General features: G+C 39.1%; 1 protein-coding gene across 1 annotated transcript in view; it reads right to left on the reverse strand.

Annotated features, from left to right (window-relative positions):
* Positions 1-5,631: 5,631 nt before the first annotated feature.
* LOC100337076 (ATP-binding cassette sub-family C member 4) overlaps positions 5,632-27,089 on the reverse strand; it is a 166,644-nt gene continuing 145,186 nt past the window's right edge. Inside the window, exons 27-31 of the mRNA XM_025000154.2 lie at positions 25,977-26,066; positions 18,820-18,992; positions 18,420-18,525; positions 10,409-10,543; positions 5,632-6,239 (exon numbers count right to left, since the gene is read on the reverse strand). Coding sequence (XP_024855922.1) covers positions 6,228-6,239; positions 10,409-10,543; positions 18,420-18,525; positions 18,820-18,992; positions 25,977-26,066 — 516 coding nt within the window. The 3' untranslated portion in view covers positions 5,632-6,227. The remainder of the gene's footprint in view (positions 6,240-10,408; positions 10,544-18,419; positions 18,526-18,819; positions 18,993-25,976; positions 26,067-27,089) is intronic.

A 27,089-nucleotide genomic window follows, 5' to 3' on the forward strand; every position in this document is an offset into this window, starting at 1 on the left:
CAGGAGATGAAAGAGACCTGAGCTTGATCCTTGGGTCAGAAGATCTTCTGGAGGAGGGCATGGCAACCCACTGGTTGCCTGGAGAACTCCATGGATAGAGGAGCCTCGCTGGCAGGCTACAATCCACGGGGTCACAAAGAGTTGGACAGAAATGAAGCGATTGAGCACAACACAGCACAAAGCATTCTGCCAAAAAAACCCCCAGAAAACCAAATAGCTTTCCCTTCTTCTTATCTATTTTATATCTTATCAGAATCAGTATAAACTCCTGTATTTAAAAAAAAAAACTTTATTGTTGCAAAATGTAAAGTTTAAAAACCCTCAATCCTCTTGTTGTTACATACAAAACTTCTAAATGTGATATAAAATCAAACTGATCACATGGACTACAGTTTTGTCTAAATCAATGAACCTCAAAAAAGCAAGAGAGTTCCAGAAAAACATCTACTTCTGCTTTACTGACTATTCCAAAGCCTTTGACTGTGTGGATCACAACAAACTGTGGAAAATTCTTAAAGAGATGGGAATACCAGACCACCACTTGCCTCCTGATAAATCTGTATGCAGGTCAAGAAGCAATGGTTAGAACCAGACATGGAAGAACAGACTGGTTTCAAATTGGGAAAGCAGTACCCTGCTTTTTGGCACCTTGCTTATTTAACTTATAAGCAGAATACATCATGTTAAATGTCGGACTGAATGAAGCACAAGCTGGAATCAAGATTGCCAGGAGATATATCAATAACCTTAGAAATGCAGATGACACCACACTTATGGCAGAAAGTGAAGAGGAACTAAAATGCCTCTTGATGAAAGTGAAATAGGAGAAAAAAAATGTTGGCTTAAAGCTCAACATTCAGAAAACTAAGACCATGGCATCTGGTCCCATCACTTCATGGCAAATAGATGGGGAAACATGGAAAGAGTGAGAGACTTTATTTTTGAAGCTCCAAAATCACTGCAGATGGTGACTGCAGCCATAAAATTAAAAGACGCTTGCTCCTTGGAAGAAAAGCTATGACCAACCTAGACAGCATATTAAAAAGCAGAGGCATTATTTGCCAACAAAGGTCCATCTAGTTAAAGCTATGGTTTTTCCAGTAGTTATGTATGGATGTGAGAGTTGGACTATAAAGGAAGCTGAGAGTCAAAGAATTGATGCTTTTGAACTGTGGTGTTGGAAAAGACTCTTGAGAGTCCCTTGGACTGCAAGGAGATCCAACCAGTCCATCCTAAAGGAAATCGGAAAGACTCATGCTGAAGCTGAAACTTCAATACTTTGGCCACCTGATGCGAAGAACTGACTTATTTGAAAAGACCCCTATGCTGGGAAAGACTGAAGATGGGAGGAGCAGGGGACAACAGAGGATGAGCTGGTTAGATGGCATCACTGACTTGATGGACATGAGTTTGAGTAAATTCAGGGAGTTGGTGATGGACAGGTAGGCCTGGTGTGCTACAGTCCATGCAGTCACAAACAGTCAAACACGACTGAGCTACTGAACTGAATGTGATATAAACTCCATCTCAGAGGCTCATTTTCTGTCTAAGCAGTCTGCAATATTTAATTTTAAAAATATTTTCAATGTAATTTCCTCAAAATTTAAAGATGATTAGTTTTCATAAAAACAAAAAAACACTGGTTTGGAATACCCAAAGCTTCCACCTTTTGGAATGAATAAGTATGAGCATGGTTGCTGAGTGAAAGAGTGAATTTAGTCAGAACCATCCAATGTCAGGGCTTCTCTTGTGGCTCAGCTGGTAAAGAATCTGCCTGCAATGTGGTAGACATGGGTTCAATCCCTGGGTTTGGAAGATCTCCTGGAGAAGGGAAAGGCTACACACACAATCCCAATTTGACTCCTAAGGCAAGTAATCTGGGCCAGGTGTGTAGATAGACGTCTCATAGGGCTGGGGCATATTATTCCTTCCAGTAATGTTATTTTTTAGTTCTAAATTCAAAAAAATATGTTTGACCCACTTTTAAACACACATTGCCATTTTAGTTTTGGGGAAAAATATAGTTTTCTTAGACCGTTAGGTTTGGAAAAGCTCAGTTAATCCATATTCTCTGTTTTTAAAGGAAAATTAATAACTTTTAATAACAGCTTTTGCACATAAAAATGAAAGTCACTCAGTCATGGTCACTCTTTACAATCCCCTGGAATGCTCCAGGACAGAATACTGAAGCGGGTACTCTTTCCCTTCCCAAACCAGGGATCAAATCCAGGTCTCCCACATTGCAGGCAGATTCCTTACCAGCTGAGCCACCAAGGCTCACCTAAGCCCTTTACATATAATACCTAGTGCCCCATCTGTACTACCGTCTCAACCACTACCTTCTTTGTTAATGGTTCAGTTCAGTTCGGTTCAGTTGCTCAGCCGCGTCCTATCTGTGACCCCATGTACTGCAGCACGCCAGGCCTCCCTGTCCATAACCAACTCCCAGGGTTTACTCAAACTCATGTCCATTGAGTTGGTGATGCCATTCAACCATCTCATCCTCTGTTGTCCCCTGCTCCTCCCATCTTCAATCCTTCCCAGCATCAGAATCTTTTCAGATGAGTCTGTTCTTCACATCAGGTTGCTGAATATTGGAGTTTCAGCCTCCACCATCAGTCCTTCCAATGAATGTTCAGGACTGATCTCCTTTAGGATGGACTGGTTGGATCTCCTTGCAGTCCAAGAGACTCTTAAAAGTCTTCTCCAACACCACAGATCAAAAGCATTAGTTTTTCTGCACTCAGGTTTCTTTATAGTCCAACTCTCACATCCATACATGACTACTGGAAAAACCATAGCTTTGACTAGATGGACCTTTGTTGGCAAAGTAATGTCTCTGCTTTTTAACACACTGTCTAGTTTGGTCATAACTTTCCTTCCAAGGAGTAAGTGTCTTTTAATTTCATGGCTGCAGCCATCATCTGTAGTGATTTTGGAGCCCCCCAAAATAAAGTCTGCCACTGTTTCCACTGTTTCCCCATCTGTTTGCCATGAAGTGATGGGATGGGATGCCATGATCTTAGTTTTCTGAATGTTAATCTTTAAGCCAAATTTTTACTCTCCTCTTTCACTTTCATCAAGAGGCTTTTTAATTCTTCTTCACTTTCTGCCATAAGGATGGTGTCATCTACATATCTGAGGTTATTGATATATCTCGTGGCAATCTTGATTCCAGCTTGTGCTTCACCCAACCCAGCATTTCTCATGATATACTCTGTATGTAAGTTAAATAATTAGGGTGACAATATACAGCCTTGACATACTCCTTTTCCTATTTGAAACCAGTCTGTTGTTCCATGTCCACTTCTAACTGTTGCTTCCTGACCTGCATACAGGTTTCTCAAGAGGCAGGTCAGGTGGTCTGGTATTCCCATCTCTTTCAGAATTTTCCAGTTTATTGTGACCACAGACAGTCAAAGACTTTGGGATAGGCAATAAAGCATAAGTAGATGTTTTTCTGGAACTCTCTTTCTTTTTTGATGATCCAGTAGATGTTGGCAATTTGATCTCTGTTTCCTTTGCCTTTTCTAAATCCAGCTTCAACATCTCGAAGTTCACAGTTCACGTACTGTTGAAGCCTGGCTTGGAGAATTTGAGTATTACACTGTTAGAGTGTGAGTTAATGGTAACCATGATATTTATATTTAAAATGAGACCATATAAGCTTTCAGAAAGCCCTATTTACACATTATCAATATTTTTAACAGTGTAAAACAAGTTTTAACACAAGGCTTGTGTTTACAAAACTCGGAAGAGTTTTAAAGTGGTCTGTTGTGTTTTCTGGTATATTCTTCAACATTTGGACCATGGTACTGATTCAAGAATAGAATCATATAAATCAATGCACAGTATTGGCTTTAGACTTGAAAACAAAAGCTCCTCTATTTCTCACTTTTTTATGACTGAAGTGGGAGGTGCACAGGGTTGAGCTGCACACTAAAAAATCAAGAGTTTTTCCCACAGTACATCCTCATCACCTACCTCTGGAGCTGTGATACTTGCTGTGGGGACATGGTGATGTGCTGTCCAGACCTCCCTTTGAGGACTTGTTGCCCAGTTGCTGGATGTGCTGTCAGTGGGCAGTCTTCAGCCACCAGGTCCTCTGGGGATAGCTTTTATGCAATGACTCATCCAGGGGGAAGCATAAAAGCCTGGCCAGTGGACTTGTCAGGACAACCTCAAAGGACTATCTTCACTCCAGACCCCCATGGGGTCAGCTAAAGTCATCTGAACAGTGTTGCAGCTTGATTTTCCCTCTGCCCTACCCTGTTTCTTCTCTCCTGATTCTATAAATGTTGATCACAAGGGCACCCCTGATAAACATTCCAGAACTAAACTCCATCTGAGTCTGCATCCCAGAGAACCATTCTGCAATACGTATCCAAAAAAAAAAAAAAATCAGTACTTGGGGAGGATTTTTATTTGAACTTTACTGATTATACACATACTTTTAACACTTTAAAATAAAATAAAATACAAGTGGTGCAAACAGGAACTTTGTATGTAAACATGGTTACCTTTGGTTTAAAATCCTCAATTGAATATTGTCTGACTAATTCAAGTGTAGAAATTGTTATATGTTAATAACAAAATCAAATTATTATTTTGAACCATATTAAAATGTTATTATATAGGTGAAAAAAAAGATTGAATGTTAGTGGTTATACATGGTTCAGTCTAATAGAAAAAAATCCATTAGCACTTGAAATTTAGAGAATATTACCCTTATGAATAACTCATGGGTAAAAGATATAAATAATGAATTCAATTAGATATTAGAAAATACTTAATAGTATGGTTATTGATCAGTGCTAGTATCCAAACTTGTAGGTTATAGTTAAGTGGACCTTAGAGTAAAAAAAGAAAAAGTAGCTAATGTACTTACACTATAAAAATGATTAAGTTAAAAGTTGAACTAAATTTCCAATTTAAGAATTTTAGGAAATAAATCTCAAAATAAATGAAAAGTTGAAGGAAAGACAGAATAATATGAAGTAGAAAAGAAAACGGGAAATATCAATTCAGCAAAAAATGTGATTCTTTAAAATAGGAAAAAGTCATGTAAGATTACTCATTTTACAAAAGGCTCAAAAGAAAATTAAAAAGAAAAAAGAAAGAACACAATTATAGATGTTGCAGAGTTTAAACATATAGATATAGGGAGTAACTTTATGCCAGCTAAGTTCAAAACTCACAGGAAATAGATCCACCTTTAGAGAAATAAAACTTACCAAAAATGACTCTGTACAAATAACAAAATGAACAGTACTAACATAATTACCAAAAATAAAGTAAATATTCATGGCTGCACAATACTGTGAATGTGATTAACATCATTGAACTGTATGCTTAAAAGTGACTTTATGGCAAATTTTATGTTACACATTTTACTACAATAAAAAAAGTTAAAAAATAAAATAAAATTCTCTATCTAGAAGACAATAGATCACACATCTGTCCTTCATTCTCAAATCCCCTAGAAGGGCTTCTATTTTGAGAAAGCATATTTTCTCTTCCTTCTTTTTTAGAACACATAATATTGTCCTATATTTTAATCATGTATCAATTTTTTTTTTTTTTGAGAGAGGGACACCTTCCTCTCCCATAATTCACTTAAACTACACTATATTTTTGTTTTTCCTATTAGTTTTCTCTGTAGTGTTTTAAGTAGAGATCTTTGGGTAGAATAATGAATTCTAGTTATATTAAAGGAAATGGTGACACAAAACAGCTACTTCACACTAGTCTTCAAATAAGCGGAACCCCTGACATGAATGGAAAGTAGTAGGTAATTTGGGGAACAATATTTAAAAAAAAAAATCTGTGACAATTTTGTCTTGCACATTAGAAAATGAGCTTTGGCTCTGGAGTCTCTTAAGGCAGAAAACCTGGTACACAGCTTTTACTGGTGGCCTGAACCTCTGATTTGGAGAAGAAAATAGTATAACATAGAAATAAAAATAATAAATCATTTTGTAAGAGCTTGGAATCAGTTGGTGAAGTTGGAGGGAAAAAGATAGAAAAACTAACATCTTGTGTGTATAAATACTTTTTGGTATAAAAAAAAGTACAACATAGTTTATACATGTAAAATCTGTTGGAAAGATGCCTTTGGGCTAGACTTGACCTCATGGTAGAATCACAGTGTTGACTCAAAAATTGTTAAGACTGAAGGCTGTCCACTGTAAGTGTTCATAATCACATGGTCACTGTGAGTGATATCTTTAGAGGTGCACCTGAGGGAGAAAAGAAGACAAAAACAGCATGTTTAAAAGTTGCAAAGTCCTCCCTGAGGCAACACATTTCTACATCCACTTTTTCATGTTGGCACAAATCATAACATTAGTGGAGTCACCATTTTAAAAAGCAGAGATGTATTTATTCTATGGGGGAAGTAGCCCCATTAAAACCCTCAGTGGGGCTGGGCTTAATGTCAAACAACCTGTAGATCCACTAGAGTTCTGACCATTCTGATTCACAGATATATTTTATCACTATATTAAATTGATAAACAAAATCATTTTACTGACTCAAAGCCTGGAGATAAAAACAGGGTGACAAAGAGGCTGGAAAATCTAGTGAATGCATGAGGATTTGTCATTTTCACACATAAAATGAGCACAATAGGTTTGGATGCTAATATTTCCTTACAGCTTAGCTGGTAAAGAATCTTTCTGCAATGAGGGAGACCTTGGTTCAATCCCTGGGTTGGGAGGATGCCCTGGAGAAGGGAAAGGCTACCCACTCCTGTATTCTGGCCTGGAGAATTCCATGGACTGTATAGTCCAAGGGGTCATAAAGAGTCGGACACAACTAACCAACTTTCACTTTGACTTCACTTTCACCAGGTTGTAATCCCTATATTTTATAAACTCTGATTGACAAGCACTGAAACACTGGCATATATATATGAAATATACTGGCATTTAGTTTGTAAGGCAAAGCAGTCATAAGGAATGTAGAAAAGCTCTAACAAGGACTCAACCAACCAACCTCTCTTAAATGTAAGATGATGCCACAATATAGGATAGTTCTTTGCCAGGTCCCTAAGTTCTTCAATTCTACCAATTTCCAGCTGAACTAGAAGAGATATAGGTTTTCTGATAAGTGCATGATAAGAATAAAAAGGAAATGAAATGCTGGCAAATTCCAGAATCATCAGTTTTCAGTAACTGTATTGTATGTCAGTTTCTTAACAGATTTGTTGTTGTTTAGTTGTTAAGTCATGTCCAACTCTTTTGCGTCCCATGGATCCTCAAGGCTCCTCTGTCCATGGAATTTTCCAGGCAAGGATACTGGAGTGGGTTGCCATTTCCTTCTTCAGGGGATCTTCCTGACTCAGGGACTGAACCTATGTCTCCTGCATCGGCAGGTGGATTCTTTACCACTGAGCCCCCAGGGAAACCATTCTTGACAGATACACATAACAAAATGAAATAATGTCAAGACTTGTGAACTCTTATTTCTAAATGTGTTTGGGTGAAAATGGATTTAGACTGTCATTTTTTTTTTTTTACCTGAACAAGAAAAGTTTTGTTTGAGTCTTTAAAATAGAAAATGTACCATCTATTTGAGGCTGACTCATGTTATGAGCTGGGTCACTTGAATGTATGATTACAGATGCTTTATAAATCCTGGCTCTGAATACATCTGTGGGTGTTGTGAACAAAGTAATCATGGGAGAGAGATAATGGACTTCATAAATGAAACAGAAAACCACTGAGACATCCACCTTCATATCAACTGTACTTTATTTCTTTCTTATTGCTTGCTACCCCCAAAACAGAACTGGATATGAAATGTATATATTGCTGTGAAAGTGATGAACTCAATATGTCAGCAAATTTGGAAAACTAAGCAGTGGCCACAGGACTGGAAAAGCTCAGTTTTCATTCCAATCCCAAAGAAAGGCAATGCCAAAGAATGCTCAAACTACCACACAATTGCACTCATCTCACACGCTAGTAAAGTAATGCTCAAAATTCTTCAAGTCAGGCTTCAGCAATACATGAATTGTGAACTTTCAGATGTTCAAACTGGTTTTAGAAAAGGCAGAGGAACCAGAGATCAAATTGCCAACATATGCTAGATCATCAAAAAAGCAAGAGAGTTCCAGAAAAACATCTATTTCTGCTTTACTGATTATGCCAAAGCCTTTGACTGTGTGGATCACAATAAACTGTGGAAAATTCTAAAAGAGACAGGAATACCAGACCACTTGACTTGCCTCTTGAGAAACCTGTATGCAGGTCAGGAAGCAGCAATTAGAATTGGACATGGAACAACAGACTGGTTCCAAATAGGAAAAGGAGTATGTCAAGGCTGTATATCATCACCCTGCTTATTTAACTTCTATGCAGAGTACATCATGAGAAACGCTGGGCTGGAAGAAGCACAAGCTGGAATCAAGATTGGTGGGAGAAATATAAGTAACCTCAGATATGCAGATGACACCATCCTTATGACAGAAAGTGAAGAGGAATTAAAAAGCCTCTTGATGCAAGTGAAAGAGTAAAGTGAAAAAGCTGGCTTAAAGCTCAACAATCAGAAAACTAAGATCATGGCATCCGGTCCCATCACTGCACTACAAATAGATGGGCAAACAGTGGAAGCAGTGTCAGACTTTATTTTTTTTGGCTCCAAAATCACTGCAGATGGTAATTGCAGCCATTAAATTAAATGACACTTACTCCTTGGAAGGAAAGTTATGACCAATCTAGACAGCATATTAAAAAGCAGAGACATTACTTTGTCAACAAAGGTGTATCTAGTCAAGGTTATGGTTTTTCCATTGGTCATGTATGGATGTGAGAGTTGGATATAAAGAAAGCTGAGCACCAAAGAGTTGATGCTTTTGAACAGTGGTGTTGGAGAATACTCTTGAGAGTGCCTTTGACTGCAAGGAGATCAAACTCATCTATCCTAAAATAAATCATTCCTGGGTGTTCATTGGAAGGACTGATGCCGAAGCTGAAAGTCCAATACTTTGGCCACCTGATGCAAAAAACTGACTCATTGGAAAAGACCCTGATGTTGGGAAAGATTGAAGGCAGGAGAAGAAGGGGATGACAGAGGATGAGATGATTGGATGGCATCACTGACTCGATGGACAAGAGTTTGAGCAAGCTCCAGGACTTGGTGATGAACAGGGAAGTCTGGCATGCTGCAATCCTTGGGATTGCAAAGAGTCAGACACAACTGAGCGACTAAACTGAACTGATTCACAGGTGGGCCGGGACAAGCTCTCTCTCCAAGGGCCAATCAAAGGTGTTTTAGTTTACAGTTAGGAGGGACAGGGTCCTCCAGACAAGCCATTAAGTATGATTATAATAACAAGAGCAATGGAAAGCAAGTCAAAGAAATATTTTCCAACATGGACTCAGAATTGGCTTCCTCTCTGCAATATTATGAGTTCTTGATTTATCATGATGACAATTTCATCTTCTAAAAGGTAGAGGAAGCAATACTGGAGTGGGTAGCTGTTCCCTTCTCCAGGGGATCTTCCCAACCCAGGGATCAGACCTAGGTCTTCTGCAATTCAGGTGGATTCTTTACCAGCTGAGCCACCAGGAAAGCCCAAGAATACTGGTGGGTAGCCTATTCTTTCTCCAGTGGTCTTCCTAACCCAGGAATCAAACTGGAGTCTCCTGCATTGCAGGTGGATTCTTTACCAGCTGGGCTACCAAGGAAGCCCATAAGGGAGGCAACTGGACCTAATTCTAAATGACAAAGAATTAGGAAGAAAGTGACAGTATCAGGTAGGAGTTCTCTTTACAGATTAGAAACAGAAGTGATCTACATCTTTCCCTTGTACTTCTTCCTGCTGCTGCTGCTGCTGCTCCTGCTGCTAAGTCACTTCAGTTGTGTCCTATTCTGTGTGACCCCATGGACTGCAGCCTACCAGGCTTCTCTGTCCATGGGATTCTCCAGGCAAGAACACTGAAGTGGGTTGCCATTTCCTTCTCCAATACTTCTTCCTAGACCCAGAATATTACAAATGTTATTTCCTTCAAAATCTCAAGTTCCCTGGATGTTCCCTGAAACATTTGCATCACCAATATTCTGAGCATCATCTAGGATGAAAGTAAAGGGTCTGCAAAATGAGAGTATACTGTGTTCCATGAGAATCATGGAACCCAGACTCCAATCATGTGGAAACTCTAATCTGAAATCTCTCTTAGGTACATGTGCATGCACATCCTACACTCCATCAACAACACAGCTGCCAATTCTCAGCAGATCTGTGTTCTGCAATGTGTTGTTAAGACCCAGTCATGAGGTTTTGTATCCAGAGGCTTATAATTGAAAAGGACACAGAGTGCTTGTTACCACATCCCTTGTGCCACAGCATGAGGAGTGTGCTGTGGAGACGAACTTTAATTACAGCTCCCCACAGCAGGCTCACCTGTTTTGCCCTTTCAGTGAGAACAGTGGCCTCAGCTTCACCCAGTTGTTGCACCATCTTGTAAAACAGGTTGTCTCTATCTTGCAACATGGAATATGGCTCATCATAATCTTCCAGTATCCCTGAATCCCAAACCTGTCAATTAGCAGGAAGAAACCCATTAGTACACCATGTTTTGCAGTAACATATTATAAATCAGACAATAGTTTGTAAAGGGACAGGAAGGGAAGAATAGAGAAAATCTATTTGGGTGGTAGGCCTGGCTGATATTTTAATGGTTTGATTACCTTGATAATGGTTTTATTAGGCAAATAAAGGCCCAACCCAACCTTTTATTATTTTAATGGTATAGATGGGAAATGAAATATTTACTGCCGTATCAGTAAATAAAGGTCGTCACAGTCATCAGTGACTACAGCCACCATCATGAGCTGGTGAGCCCTGAGGGAACTCAGAAAGGAAAGAATACTTGCCATCTATCAGCCATCAGACTGTACCCACTCCCCAAAGTGAGCCCTGAGGAAACTCAGGATGAGAAAACACAGGATACTGGCCCAGATAGCTGAGGTACATGTCAGTGGAATGATTTCATTGAGCCCAGACTCTTATAGCTCCCCCTAAACATAGAAGTGCTAAATTCATTTACTTGAGACATCTGATTTTCTTTAATTAACAGTAATCTTTTGTTGTTCTGACTACCTAGTCTTTTGTTGCAAAAATTCCTATACATCCTGACCTTCTACCCTTGCCTCTTTAGAACAGTTTCTCAGCATTGTCTTAGATGCTCCATCCCTGACTTGAAGTCCTCAGGAAGTCCACTGACTATAACATAACTCTCAACTTCCAGACTGTGCATTTTTTTTCAACCCACAGGGCCCTGATTATGTCAGTTGCTAAGAAGGGCAGCATTCATTGTCTGACAAGTTAAGATGCATCTTGAAGTTGATTTTGGTTATGGTTGATTATTCTGAGAGTGAAAGGTTGGCAAAAGGAGCTCATATATATAAGAGCTACTTTAGCTGATCTGCTGTGAACAGAAGACATCTCTAGAAAACCAATTTTTTCTTTGAATAAGAATAAAGAAGCAAGTAAGAAATTGAGGTTCACATTCCAGTGATAAAAAAAATGTGGTACATATACACAATGGAATATTATTCAACCATGAAAAAGTTAAATTATGTCATTTGCAGCAAAATGGATGGTCCTAGAGATTGTCATACTTAGTGAAGCAAGTCAAACAGAGTAACATATCACTTACATGTGAAACCTAAAAAAGGGTACAAAAATGCTTTAAAATTTTTTAAAGGGTACAAAGAATTTATCTACAAAACAGAAATAGAGTCACAGATGTAGAAAAGAAACTTACAGTTACCAAGAGGTAAGTAGGGGAGGGATAAATTGGGAGATCGGGATTGACATATAGACACTGCTGCTGCTAAGTCACTTCAGTCGTGTCCGACTCTGTGCAACCCCATAGACGGCAGCCCACTAGGCTCCTATGTCCCTGGGATTCTCCAGGCAAGAACACTGGAGTGGGTTGCCATTTCCTTCTCCAATGTATGAAAGTGAAAAGTGAAAGTGAAGTTGCTCAGTCATGTTTGACTCTTAGCGACCCCATGGACTGCAGCCTACCAGGCTCCTCTGTCCATGGGATTTTCCAAGCAAGAGTACTGGAGGGGTGCCATTGCCTTCTCCGCATATAGACACTACTATATATAAAATAGATAACTAATAAGGACCTACTGTAGCCCAGGGAACAGTCAATACTCTGTAATGGCCTATATGGAAAAAGACTCTAATAAAGAGTGGATATACATATATGTATAACAGATTCACTTTGCTATACACCTGATAGTAACACAACATTGTAATTCAACTATACTCCAATAAAATTTTTTTAAAAATCAAATATTCTAGAAAGTACTTTATTTATGGTGTTTTTGCTGAATTGAAAGCCAACCAGTAATCAGAAGCATTAGAAGAAAATACAAATTTTACACCTGGGGTGCATGGACCATACAGAACAATCCCATGACTCTGTAGTTGGGAGATGCACATCTCTTGGGTCTCCTGATGTTTAATCCTACCATTCCTACCAGAGGAGTTAGTAACCGCAACCATCTCAGATCTAGATGTAAACAAGTGACTAAATTTACATCTCCTTGTGGGACCTCCCTAGGACATCACTGATGACCTTGACAAGGGAGTCCTAAACTGAAGGTCTCCCAACATAGGAGTGAGAAGGACTGCTCCTCAGTGAATGGCAAGGTCTACCATGGAAAACAAGGTCAATCATTATGAAGGTGACAGGCTCCAAAGTGAACCCTTGCATTTGCCTTTTCCCTCTATCTTCTCCATTCACCCAGATGCTCAGAACACAATCCAGCCACCAGCATCGACTCCCCTCTTTGCCCTCATATCCCACGTTCAACCCATCGCACAATCTGCTTGGTTTCACTTCATTATTTATCACAAATGTCTCTATCCCAACCACTTCACCATTTCTACTTCCATCACCTTAGTCTCAGCCACGACAGTTCAGAGAAGGCACAACTATAAGAGAGTGAACACTGCATTTGGAGAACTGAAAGAAAATCAATGTGGTTTTAGCTATAAAGGAAAGAGGGAGAGCAGAGTGGGACAAAGCTAGAAAGGTGGGAAGGGGCTGGGGTTGTAAACTGCTTTGTAAAACCATATTAAAGATTTGTTCAAAGACATTGACCAAGAGAAAAAAAATTGAGGTTATTGAGATTTACCAGGAGATGTTGGAGAAGGCAATGTCACCCCACTCCAGTACTCTTGCCTGGAAAATCCCATGGATGGAGGAGCCTGGTAGGCTGCTGTCCATGGGGTCGCTAAGAGTCGGACACGATTGAGTGACTTCACTTTCACTTTTCACTTTCATGCATTGGAGAAGGAAATGGCAACCATTCCAGTGTTCTTGCCTGGAGAATCTCAGGGATGGGGGTGCCTGCGGGCTGCTGTCTATGGGGTCACACAGAGTCAGACACGACTGAAGTGACTTAGCAGCAGCAGCAGCAGCATGGGTAAATAAAGGATTAACAAATGAACATATTTTGATAATAACAGCAAAACCAATGCCAAATAACATTTCTAGAATGTAAGAGTCACTGTCCTGCAATTTTGGAATGTCACTCTGTCCCTCATGAAAATCTGTAGGTGGGGCCTGCTTCCTACTGTGATGTTCTAGTCTGGGTGACTTGACACACTGACTAAAGCCTAGAGCATCCCTTTGGTTGCAAATGCCCTACTGCTGTTGTCTGCCACCCCAGAACTCACTCCTGTGTGTGTCCTGCTCAAGGAGTGAGACTACAGGCACTGCCTCAATGGTAACAATCTGATATCTACTCAACGTCCCCACTGATATCCCATCTGACAATGTATGTGCAGTAGGCTGGGAGGTGGTATTCCAGTAACTTCCCAAGTAGTCAAAAGAGAGAGTCCCATTATCACGGGGCATAAGGATTACTGGGGATTACTGATCACTTATTTCTGGATCATTATCTATTTTGTATGGACCAACAAAACCACTGGTTAACTCCATCTGTTGCTTCTTACACATTATGCAGGCCTTCTTTATCTGTTTACTTCATTACTAAGCAGCATACGAAAGAGGGCCATGAGGAGCCACTCTACGTTCAAGGTCAGGAGGGGCAGCAGTGAGGAGATACCCCTCATCCAAGGTAAGGAGCAGCGGTTGTGCTTTGCTGGAGCAGCCATGAAGAGATACCCCATGTCCAAGATAAGAGAAACCCAAGTAAGACACTAGGTGTTGCAAGAGGGCATCAGACGGCAGACACACTGAAACCATACTCACAGAAAACTAGTCAATCTAATCACACTAGGACCACAGCCTTGTCTAACTCAATGAAACTAAGCCATCCCTGTGGGGCCAACCAAGATGAGTGGGTCATCGTGGAGAGGTCTGACAGAATGTGGTCCACTGGAGAAGGGAATGGCAAACCACTTCTGTATTCTTGCCTTGAGAACCCCATGAACAGTATGAAAAGGCAAAATGAAAGGATACTGAAAAAGGAACTCCCCAGGTAGGTAGGTGTCCAATATGCTACTGGAGATCAGTGGAGAAATAACTCCAGGAAGAATGAAGGGATGGAGCCAAACCAAACACAATACCCAGTTGTGGATGTGACTGGTGATAGAAGCAAGGTCTGATGCTGTAAAGAACAATATTGCATAGGAACCTGGAATGTCAGGTCCATGAATCAAGGCAAATTGGAAGTGGTCAAACAAGAGATGGTAAGAGTGAATGTAGACATTCTAGGAATCAGCGAACTAAAATGGACTGGAATGGGTGAATTTAACTCAGATGATTATTATATCTATTACTGCGGGCAGGAATCCCTTAGAAGAAATGCAGTAGCCATCACTGTCAACAAAAGAGTCCGAAATGCAGTACTTGGATGCAATCTCAAAAACGACAGAATGACCTCTGTTCATTTCCAAGGCAAACCATTCAATATCACAGTAATCCAAGTCTATGCCCCAACCAGTAATGCTGAAGAAGCTGAAGTTGGAACGGTTCTATGAAGACCTACAAGATCTTTTAGGACTAACACCTGAAAAAGATGTCCTTTTCATTGTAGGGGACTGGAATGCAAAAGTAGGAAGTCAAGAAACACCTGGAGTAACAGGCAAATTTGGCCTTGGAATACGGAATGAAGCAGGGCAAAGGCTAATAGAATTTTGCCAAGAGAAAGCACAGGTCATAGCAAACACCCTCTTCCACCAACACAAGAGAAGACTCTACACATGAACATCACCAGATGGTCAACACCGAAATCAGATTGATTATATTCTTTGCAGCCAAAGATGGAGAAGCTCTATACAGTCAGCAAAAACAAGACCAGGAGCTGACTGTGGCTCAGATCATGAGCTCCTTATTTCCAAATTCAGACTTAAATTGAAGAAAGTAGGGAAAACCATTAGACCATTCAGGTATGACCTAAATCAAATTCCTAATGATTATACAGTGGAAGTGAGAAATAGATTTAAGGGACTAGATCTGATAGATAGAGTGCCTGATGAACTATGGAATGAGGATCGTGACATTGTAAAGGAGACAGGGATCAAGACCATCCCCATGGAAAAGAAATGTATAAAAGCAAAATGGCTGTCTGGGCAGGCCTTACAAATAGCTGTGAAAAGAAGAGAAGTGAAAAGCAAAGGAGTAAAGGAAAGATATAAGCATCTGAATGCAGAGTTCCAAAGAATAGCAAGAAGAGATAAGAAAGCCTTCCTCAGCAATCAATGCAAAGAAATAGAGGAAAACAACAGAATGGGAAAGACTAGAGAACTCTTCAAGAAAATTAGAAATACCAAGGGAACATTTCATGCAAAGATGGGCTCTATAAAGGACAGAAACTGTATGGACCTAACAGAAGCAGAAGATATTAAGAAGAGGTGGCAAGAATACACAGAAGAACTGTACAAAAAAGATCTTCATGACCCAGATAATCACAACGGTGTGATCACTCACCTAAAGCCAGACATCCTGGAATGTGAAGTCAAATGAGCCTTAGAAAGCATCACTACAGACAAAGCTAGTGGAGGTGATGGAATTCTAATTGAGCTATTTCAAATCCTGAAAGATGACGCTGTGAAAGTGCTGCATTCAATATTCCAGCAAGTCTGGAAAACAGCAGTGGCCACAGAACTGGAAAAGGTCAGTTTTCATTCCAATCCCAAAGAAAGGCAATGTCAAAGAGTGCTTAAACTACCGCAAAATTGCACTCATCTCACATGCTAGTAAAGTAATGCTCAAAATTCTCCAAGCCAGGCTTTAGCAATATGTGAACCGTGAACTTCCAGATGTTCAAGCTGGTTTTAGAAAAGGCAGAGGAACCAGAGATCAAATTGAAAACATCCGCTGGATCATGGAAAAAGCAAGAGAGTTCCAGAAAAACATCTATTTCTGCTTTATTGACTATGCCAAAGCCTTTGACTGTGTGGATCACAATAAACTGTAGAAAATTCTGAAAGAGATGGGAATATCAGACCACCTGACCTGCCTCTTGAGAAACCTACATGCAGGAAGTGGACATGGTACAACAGACTGGTTCCAAATAGGAAAAGGAGTATGTCAAGGCTGTATATTATCACCCTGCTTATTTAACTTCTATGCAGAGTACATCATGAGAAACGCTGGGCTGGAAGAAGCACAAGCTGGAATGAAGATTACAACTTGTGAATATATCAGTATCAATATTGATATATTGATATATCAATATCATTTGAAATATCAATAACCTCAGATATGCAGCTGACACCACCCTTATGGCAGAAAGTGAAGAGAAATTAAAAAACCTTCTTGATGAAAGTGAAAGAGGAGAGTGAAAAAGTTGGCTTAACGCTCAACATTCAGAAAACGAAGATCATGGCATCTGATCCCATCACTTCATGGGAAATAGATGGTGAAACAGTGGAAGCAGCGTCAGACTTTATTTTTGGGGGCTCCAAAATCACTGCAGATGGTGACTGCAGCCATGAAATTAAAAGATGCTTACTCCTTGGAAGAAAAGTTATGACCAACCTAGATAGCATATTGAAAAGCAGAGACATTACTGTGCCAACAAAGTCCATCTAGTCAAGGCTATAGTTTTTCCAGTGGTCATGTATGCATGTGAAATTTGGACTGTGAAGAAGGCTGAGAGCCGAAGAATTGATGCTTTTGAACTGTGGTGTTGGAGAAGACTCTTGAGAGTCCCTTGGACTGCAAGTAGATCCAACCAGTCCATTCTGAAAGAGATCAGTCCTGGGTGTTCTCTGAAAGGGCTGATGCTAAAACTGAAACACCAGTACTTTGGCCACCTCATGTGAAGAGTTGACTCATTGGACAAGCCTCTGATGCTGGGAGGGATTGGGGGCAGGAGGAGAACGGGACGACAGAGGATGAGATGGCTGGATGGCATCACCAACTTGTTGGATGTGTGTTTGAGTGAACTCCAGGAGATGGTGATGGACAGGGAGACCTGGCATCTGTGATTCATGGGGTTGCAGAGAGTCAGACATAACTGAGTAACTGAACTGACTGAAGCAGCATCAGCAGATACTATGGTTACCATCCACATGAGTGAAATCAGATTAGTACCACAGGCTAGGGTATTAATATTAAAATCCCTTGCATTCCTTTGAGATTATATTCAGCCAAAGGTTGTTTTTCCTTTGATTGATGGTCTCCTTATTATTTTAGAAGCCACACCCTAACATTTATTGAAACTCAGCAGGCAAAGAACAAAGAAAGAGATGAAAATGAGAATAAGGAAAAGAAATAGAGATAGGAAGGAAGGAAATAAAGCTAAGGAAGGAAATATCAAATTATAAGGAATAAAAAGCCAATCAAACCTGGAAAGAAGACACTCTAGATGTGTTTGTGTGTGCTCAGTTTTGTCTGACTCTTTGCAACCCTATGGACTATGGCCCGCCAGGCTCCTCTGTCCATGGGATTCACCAGGTAAGAATAATGAAGCGGGTTGCCATTTCCTTCTCCAGATGGTCTTCCCAATCTAGGGATCTAACCTGGCTTTCCTGTGTCTTCTGCATTGGCAGGCAGATTATTTTACCAATACCAGAGACAAAAACTTGGAGCCTGCCATGTGTGCAGTACCCAGATCTATTGTGTCAGGGACTTCCTAGTTGTTTATCTACAGTATTTCAGTCCCTGAGCTACCTTTCTTTCTACACTCTCATCTGTGATGTAGATGGTTGGCTATCTTTAAAAAATAATAATTAAAAATGGTAAATTTTTAATATGAGAATATGAAATTACTGGATATATGAATTATACTGGATATATTATTTAATAGCACATTCTGAAAATATACTTAAGTACTTGAGTTATTGTCAGGAATGAGAGGAGAAACTAAGAAAAAATTAAATTAATGAAGGTTCCTATCAAGTTTTACAAGGAAAGATGAGTTGAAAAACTGAACATGACTGGAACCAGCTCAAATTCCAGAGGTGAGGGTCTTACCATTATCCATTCGCTGTCAATAATGGTGCTCAACCTGTGGGTGATGGTCAGCACAGTGCACTCGGAAAATTTCTCACGAATGTTTTTTTGTATTAACTCATCAGTTCTGGAATCAAGGAAGTTGATTTAGTTCAGCGTAGACTGGAAAAGTGGACTTGAGGTTTAAAAATACCCTATGATATTTGTATAATGCTTTTTAAAATCAATACTTTAAGACAAAGCCTTATTCCTAAAAATTAAGTAAAAAAAAAAAAAAGGTCAACAGAAATTGATAAGTTTTCTTAAAACAAAGGAAAATAATCTTCCCTCAAAATTGCTTGAAACTGTATCACCACTAAATGTTTTCCATTTACCATATTTAAAATTCAGACACCAGGTTTCAAGGACCTCAACTCCATACCTTGGATCCACATATGATGTGGCATTGTCAATAATCAGTATTCGATTTTTTCTGAGAATACCCCTGGCAAGGCACAGCAGTTGTCTCTGTCCAACACTCAAGTTTGATCCTGATTCTACTAATTCAGTATCCATCTTACTGGGAAGACTTTCAATGGTTTCTTTAAGTCGTACCTGTGGATACAGAAAGAACAGCATTTTTCTAAACAAATTGCTACTTAAGTAGACAAGTCTCTTAAACATTAGAGCTTTGACATCCTCAGGACTTCTTACATATCTTACACATACAGTCGTGTGATGGTGGAGCTCCTTCCAAAGAGCATTCACTGAGAAAGACCATAGAGTCAGCTAAAGACAAAAAGATCTCTGTGTCTTCCATCCCTGCCACCTGCCACCTACCAGAAACCCCACCTAGGTACTAGTTAAGGAAGTCTCTCAAAAAAGGAAGCTATTTCTCCCAACGTGGTTTAAACGGAAATATTAAAGTGATCTTTATGGTTGAGTCAAGTTTCCTAAAGTACAGTTTTGCATATGAGTTGGTACTCTAATGGGAAACTTAAAAATATATATATTATAGAAAGTATGGTTCTCTAAAGATATAATCTTATCAGCACTTTACCATTTTATAAGGTCTAAAAGTTGGGGGAAAAATGTGAATTCAAACACTGGTAAACTGTACCTCATACATTAGTAATCCTAAAACCTATTCTTGCTATGGTTCTTTCCCAAGTTTAATCACATAAACACTAAGCCAGTGATGTACATTTTCTTCAATGTCAAAAATATCTTTCAGTGAATGAAAACCAGGACACAACATAACAACTATTTCCCCCAAGACTATGGGTATAGGTAGTACTTAAATTATGTTCTTAAAATAGTAAAAAAATAAATAAATAAATTTTAACTGCCAAAGATAAGCTGAAGTTACATTGATGACAGGGATCAGTTCAATGAATATTTTTGCAGAAATATTATAGAACAAGGACCAAACTCAGGTTATACTTAAACAACAAAGAGTAAATACACTTCAAATTAAGAGACCAACAGATTGATGAGTGAGGGCCAATAAGCAGAGACACAGAATTACACCATCACATAACAAAACATTGCCCAAGGGTGATTGGGCAATGTTTCCATGGTATCCTAAATGCTGGAGAACTTCTATGAATGTGATCCTAAACTATGCTCCTGATAGAGTTCAATCACAAGACAGGAGAAGCCAGCATTAGGATTAAACATGGTATTGGTATGTAGTATTAGTACGAAAGGTACACAGAATCTAAAGGGTAAGATCTGGATTGTGGTGCAAGTTTTTGTTTTTAAGACTGACTTCCTATACATCAGTGTCTCTTTTGCCATCTCGTACACAGGGTTATCGTTACCATCTTTCTAAATTCCATATATATGCATTAGTGGATGGGGAACACATGTATACCTGTGGCAGATTCAGTTTGATATTTGGCAAAACTAATACAATTATGTAAAGTTTAAAAATAAAATAAAATTAATTAAAAAAAAATCTGAAAAAAAAAAAAAAAAAAAAGACTGACTTCCTAATTTTGAAGAAATAATCTCATACTTGCCCCTGACTTGGATAAACTCTCATCACTAATCTGTTTTTTTTTTTTTTTTTAAACTTTCCTTCAAGTCCATATTCGCTTCATGAAGAATAAAGGTTGTGAAGAGAAATATATTTTCAGAAAATACTGTTCTCTGACTCTGTTTTCTTTTATGAATCAGGGATGGTCATGAGAATAATACAAATATGAAGGCCCTCTGTAGTGTAATCATATAATCAAGTTATAATTAAGTACTGCTGCTGCTAAGTTCTTCAGTCGTGTCCAACTCTGTGTGACCCCATAGACGGCAGCCCACCAGGCTCCGCCATCCCTGGGATTCTCCAGGCAAGAACACTGGAGTGGGTTGCCATTTCCTCCTCCAATGCATGAAAGTGAAAAGTGAAAGGGAAGTCATTCAGTCATGTTCGACTCTTAGCGACCCCATGGACTGCAGCCTACCAGGCTCTTCCGTCCATGGGATTTTCCAGACAAGAGTTACTGGAGTGGGTTGCCATTGCGTTCTCCATAATTAAGTACTAGGATGGGAAAAAAGGACAGTAGAAGCAATAGGCAATAATAACTAGGAATTACAATGCTCTATACAGTCAGCAAAAACAAAACTGGGAGGTGAGTGGGGCTCAGACCATGAACTTCTTATTGCAAAATTAAGACTTAAGTTGAAGAACATAGGGAAACTCACTAGACCATCCAAGTGAAAGTGAAAGTGAAGTCACTCAATCGTGTCTGACTCTTGCAGCTCCATGGACTATAGCCTACCAGGCTCCTCTGTCCATGGGATTTTCCAGGCAAGAATACTGGAGTGGGTTGCCATTTCCTTCTCCAAGACCATTCAGGTATGACCTAAATAAAATCTCTTATGATTACACAGTTGAAGTGACAAATACATTCAAGGGATTAGAGCTGATAGAGTGCCTGAAGAACTATAGACAGAGGTTTGTGACATTGTACAGAAGGCAGTGAGCAAGACCATCCCCAAGAAAAGGAAATGTAAAAAGGCAAAATGGTTGTCTGAGGAGGCCTTACAAATAGCTGAGAAAACAAGAGAATGGAAAGGAGAAAATGAAATAAATACCCATTTGAATACAGAGTTCCAAAGAATAGCAAGGAGAGATATGAAAGCCTTCCTCAGTGACCAATGCAAAAAATAGAGGAAAACAATAGAATGGGAAAGACTAGAGATCTCTTAAAGAAAATCAGAGATACCAAAGGAACATTTCATGCAAAGATGGGCTCAGTAAAGGACAGAAATGGTATGGACCTAACAGAAGCAGGAGATATTAAGAAGATGCACAGAAGAACTATACAAAAAAGATCTTCACGACCCAGATAATCAAGATGGTGTGATCACTCACCTTAGAGCCAGACATCCTGGAATGTGAAGTCAAGTGGGCCTTAGGAAGCATCACTACAAACAAAGCTAGTGGAGAGATGGGATTCCAGCTGAGCTATTTCAAATCATAAAAGATGTGAAAGTGCTACACTCAATATGCCAGCAAATTTGGAAAAGTCAGCAGTGGCCACAAGACTGGAAAAGGTCAGTTTTCATTCCAATCCCAAAGGAAGGCAATGCCAAAGAATGTTCAGACTACTGCACAATAGCACTTATCTCACATGCCAGCAAAGAAATGCTCAAAATTCTCCAAGAGAGGCTTCAACAATACATGAACCATGAACAACCAAAGGTTCAAGCTGATTGAGAAAATGCAGAGAAACCAGAGATCAAATTTCCAACATCCACTGGATCATTGAAAAAGCAAGAGACTTCCAGAAAAACATCCACTTCTGCTTTATTGACTGTGCCAAAGCCTATGACCATGTGGATCACAACAAACCGTGGAAAATTCTTAAAGAGATGAGGATACCAGACCACCTGTCCTGCCTCCTGAGAAATCTGTGTGCAGGTCAGGAAGCAACAAAACCAGACATGAAACCACAGACTGGTTCCAAATTGAGACGGGAGTACGTCAAGGCTGTATATTGTCACCCTGCTTATTTAACTTTTACGCAGAATATATCATGCAAAATGCCAGGCTGGATGAAGCACAAGCTGGAATTAAGATTGCCGGGACAAAAATAAATAACCTCAGATATGCAGATGACACCACCCTATGGCAGAAAGTAAAGAACTAAAGAGCCTTTTGATGAAACTGAAAGATGAGAGTGGAAAAGCTAGCTTAAAACTCAACATTCAAAAAACAAAGATCATGGCATCTTGTCCCATCACTTCAGGGCAAATAGATGGGGAAACAATGGAAACAGTCACAGACCTTATTTTCTTAGCCTCCAAAATCACCGCAGATGTTGACTGCAGCCATGAAATTAAAAATGCTTGCTCCTTGGAAGAAAAGCTATGACAAACCTAGACATCATACTAAAAAGCAGAGATATTACTTTGCCGACAAAGTTCCATCTAGTCAGAGCTGTGGTTTTTCCAGTAGTTATGTATGGGTGTGAGAGATGGACAACAAAGAAATCTGAGCACTGAAAAATTGATGCTTTTGACCTGTGGTGTTGGAGAAGACTCCAACTAGTCCATCCTAAAGGAAATCAGTCCTGAATATTCATTGGAAGGACTGATGCTGAAGTTGCAACTCCAATACTTTGGCCACTTGATGTGAAGAACTGACTCATTGGAAAAGACCCTGATGCTGGGAAAGAATGAAGGTGGGATGAGAAGTGGACGACAGAGGATGTGATGGTTGGATTGCATTACTGAAGCAATGGATTTCAGTTTGAGTAGGCTCCAGAATTTGGTGATGGATGGGGAAGCCTGGCGTGCTGCAGTTCATGGGGTTGCAAAGACTGAGCAACTGAACTGAACTGAACTGAACAGAGGAATTACATTTGGGCCAAGTTCTAAGATAGCGTTTGATAGGATTTGTATCCCAATTAACAGTTACTCTTTCCATGGAACAATGTGTCCTAAAATTCTAGAGTAACTTTAGTAATTGAGAATCTGTGAAGAGAGATTTCAAGCTGGAAAACAAACATAAAAATAGTTTAACAGTACTTTCATCTCTATATCACAATTTCACCATTAAATATGTGGTTTCAAGACCAGTGGATCATCCTATTTTTCTTTATATTTGATTATTAACCACACTCCTCATTTCTCTTCTAGAATTTAACTGTAGAAAGACTCACAAACTTAAATGAAATCAGAGGTCCACTACTTATCAAGTAGGGGAAAGTGAAGCAATTGTCCCAATGTAGGAAAATAAAATCCTCACAGTTGTTGAAAAGCAGAGTGGGTATATAAAGACTCAATGTTGATTTCCTTCAGATACCAGAAATAGTGGCAAGAAATTGTCAGGCCTCCAAATCTACTTGCTCACAATCAAATCTCATCTATATATTATAGATTTCAGAGTTATCTCTGGAAGAGTGACACTAAATAACAAACGCTAATTCAAACAACAACATGGACATGGACAGTCACTTGCCTTTGTACTTAAAATATTTTTTTAAAGAAATAAACCACACTTCTCTGAAATGAAGAGATAAATCAGACATTTAATACACATTTATTAAGTGCTTCAACAAACCATGGAAAATTCTTAAAGAGATGGTAGTACAGGACCACTTTACCTGTCTCCTGAGAAACCTGTATGCAAGACAAGAAGCAACAGTTATAACCTTACATAGAACAACTGACTGGTTCAGTATTAGGAAAGGAGTACAACCAGGCTGTATATTGTCACTCTTCTTATTTACCTTATACACAGAGTACTTTGTGCAAAATGTTGGGCTAGTTGAATCACAAGCTAGAATCAAGATTTCTGGGAAAAATATCAATAACCTTAATACCCAGATGATACCACTCTAATGGCAGAAAGTTAAGAGAAACTAATAAGCCTCTTGATGAGGGTGAAAGAGGAGAGTGAAAAAGTTGGCTTAAATCTCAACATTCAGAAAACTAAGATCATGGCATCTGGTCCTATCACTTCATGGCAAGTAGAAAGGTAAAAAAAAATTGAAGCAGACACTATGGATGGTGACTGAAGCCATGAAATTCAAAGACACTTGCTTCTTGGAAGGAAGACTATGACAAATCTAGATAGCACATTAAAAAAAGAGAGATATCACTTTACCAACAAAGCTATGATTTTTCTAGTAGTCATGTATGGATGTGAGAGTTGGAACATAAAGATGGCTGAGTACCTAAGAATTGATGCTTTCTAATTGTGGTGCTGCAGAAGACTCTTGAAAGTCCCTTGGACAACAAGGAGATCAAATCAGTCAATCCTAGAGGAAATCAACCCTGAATATTCATTGGAAGAACTGTTGCTAAAGCTGAAGCTTCACTACACTACTCTGGTCACCTGATATGAAAAGACAACTCATTGGAAAAGCCCTGATTCTGGGAAAGACTGAAGGCAAAAGGAGAAGGGGATGACAGAGGATAAGAAGTAAATGGCATCACCAACTCAATGGACATAAATCTGAGCAAACTCTGGGAGACATGGAGGACAGTGGAGCATAGCGTGCTGCAGTCTATGGGGTCACAAAGAGTTGGACAAAAGTTAGTGACTGAATAACAACTTTTTAAAATCTAAAGACTGAGCTAGGTCCAATGAGAAATTAGAAGTCTGTCTATGGTTTAGAAGCCTATATATAATTTCTGCCATCAGTACAATCAATTTGCAAAAGTAGGATGATTAAACAAAATAATTTGTATCAAAATATACAAATCAACAGCAACTTAACAGTAAACATTGCTTGTGTATAAGGGTGAGGAAATTCAAAGAAGTGGGCCAAATGGAAATAGGAGAAAAAATAACAGAAAATCCTCTAGAAATAAACCTATCTATATAAAAACTGAGCAAAATCTCGAGTCTCTTACCTGCATTCATGCTGCAGCATTAAAAGGACATGATTTCTATAAATAACTATAATTTATCTTTACAAATACTTTCTGATGAAACTTCATAGCATTTTATTGGTATGATGTCATTCGGTTTATAATGCAAAACTACTATTGTCTCCATTTAGTAGATACTCCCTAAGATCCAAGGAATAAAATGAACATTGTAGGGTAATTAAGGTAACTAATTCACTAGCTCATGTAGTAGAACTCGAAACCATAATTATAACTTCTAGTTTAGTGCTCTATTAAGGACAATATAATGTACCTAGCTACTTTGTGTTCTACTGTGGATGTGCTCACTCAGTCACGTTCGACTCTTTGAGACCCTATGGAGTATGACCCACCAGACTCCCCTATCATGAGATTCCCCAGGTAAGAATACTGGAGTGGGTTGCCATTTCCTACTCCATGGGATCTTCTTGACCCAAGGACTGAATCTGCGTCTCCTGCATTGGCAGGTAGATTCTTTACCACTGGGCCACCTAGGAAGCCCCCTGTGTTCTAGGGAAAATGCTAAAAAAAAGTATAAGGCATTTTTTTATTGGTTTGCATCACCATTAACATACACATTTTAATTTACACATATGCCCATGTCATCAATGTTTTCCTAAGAAGTAAACAAAGTCAGTTAAACAAATAAGCTCCCCTTAATTACATGCAATGCTGTAAATGTACACACATATATACTGATGCTAACATTTAATAAATTACCTCTTCTAAGGCATTCCACAACTCCTCATTTGTATGCTCATCAAAGGGATCCAGATTTTTCCTCATGGTCCCAGTGAATAAAACAGCTTCCTAAAAGCCCCAAAACAGTGAATGTTATCACATTAACATCTTTTCATTTTGTTTGAAGGCTTACAGAATTAAAATACAAAAAAGAAAAATTCACTATAATCATTATTAAGGTTTCAAATGCTTTTTTTACAAAATTGTATCTTTAATCTCCCATTGTGCAAAGTGTGCTCCAAAATATCTTCTAGATGTTTGACCAAAAATGAAAGAGTCAAGTTGTCTTAAGAATAAATTGAAGAAAAAAGAGAAAGATTTGACTTTTTAAAGATTGCCTTCCTGGTAATATTTGCTCAAACAAAAAATGAGGATATAATTATTTGAGGAATTTTACATCAAGAGAACTGGATAAATTGTCAATCCTAATGTAATACTGGAAAATATCAGCAGAATGATTAATTAAGGTTTATATCTCAAAGCAAGATTAAATTTTTTTCACATTGGCACTGAAGAATGAACTGGGATATTTTCTGCATTGGTAAAACAGACTTCTGAGATGGGGACTCTCTCCACAGGTGTGAATGGAAATCCCCACACATGCAAAAAGAACGTCAGATTCTGGGGTCCACGGTTCCTTTGTCCATGGAGAGAACTCCTCTGATTCTGCACCAGCTGGTCCCCACGTTCTCTCACCTGTGCGTCAGGATGACCTGCCTCACAGATCATTATTAACTGCAAGGTCAGGATAACCTGAAATCCACTGTGGTTTCTGTCACAATTAAAATTATTTTTAATTTAAATAGATCACCCCCCACCCCCACCATTCATCTGCTTTGGGAGGAGCCACATAATAAATTACTCTGGAAATATATATCTTTCTCAGTTTCAGGAAAGAATTTTGTACATAAGCTCATGTTGGCCATTTAAATCTCTTCTGGAAGGCAGGTCACAAAGGATTGAATCCAGGTCTCCTGCATTGCAGGCAGACTCTTTACGGTCTGACGTTGAGATCATTAGTAATACTTGTATAACTAAGTATTACTCCCCTTTGTTAGGGACTGTAATAAGCACTAAAGCAAAAGAAATGGG

Source organism: Bos taurus, chromosome 12 (genome assembly GCF_002263795.3).
Source record: "Bos taurus isolate L1 Dominette 01449 registration number 42190680 breed Hereford chromosome 12, ARS-UCD2.0, whole genome shotgun sequence".
Taxonomy (NCBI): domain Eukaryota; kingdom Metazoa; phylum Chordata; class Mammalia; order Artiodactyla; family Bovidae; genus Bos; species Bos taurus.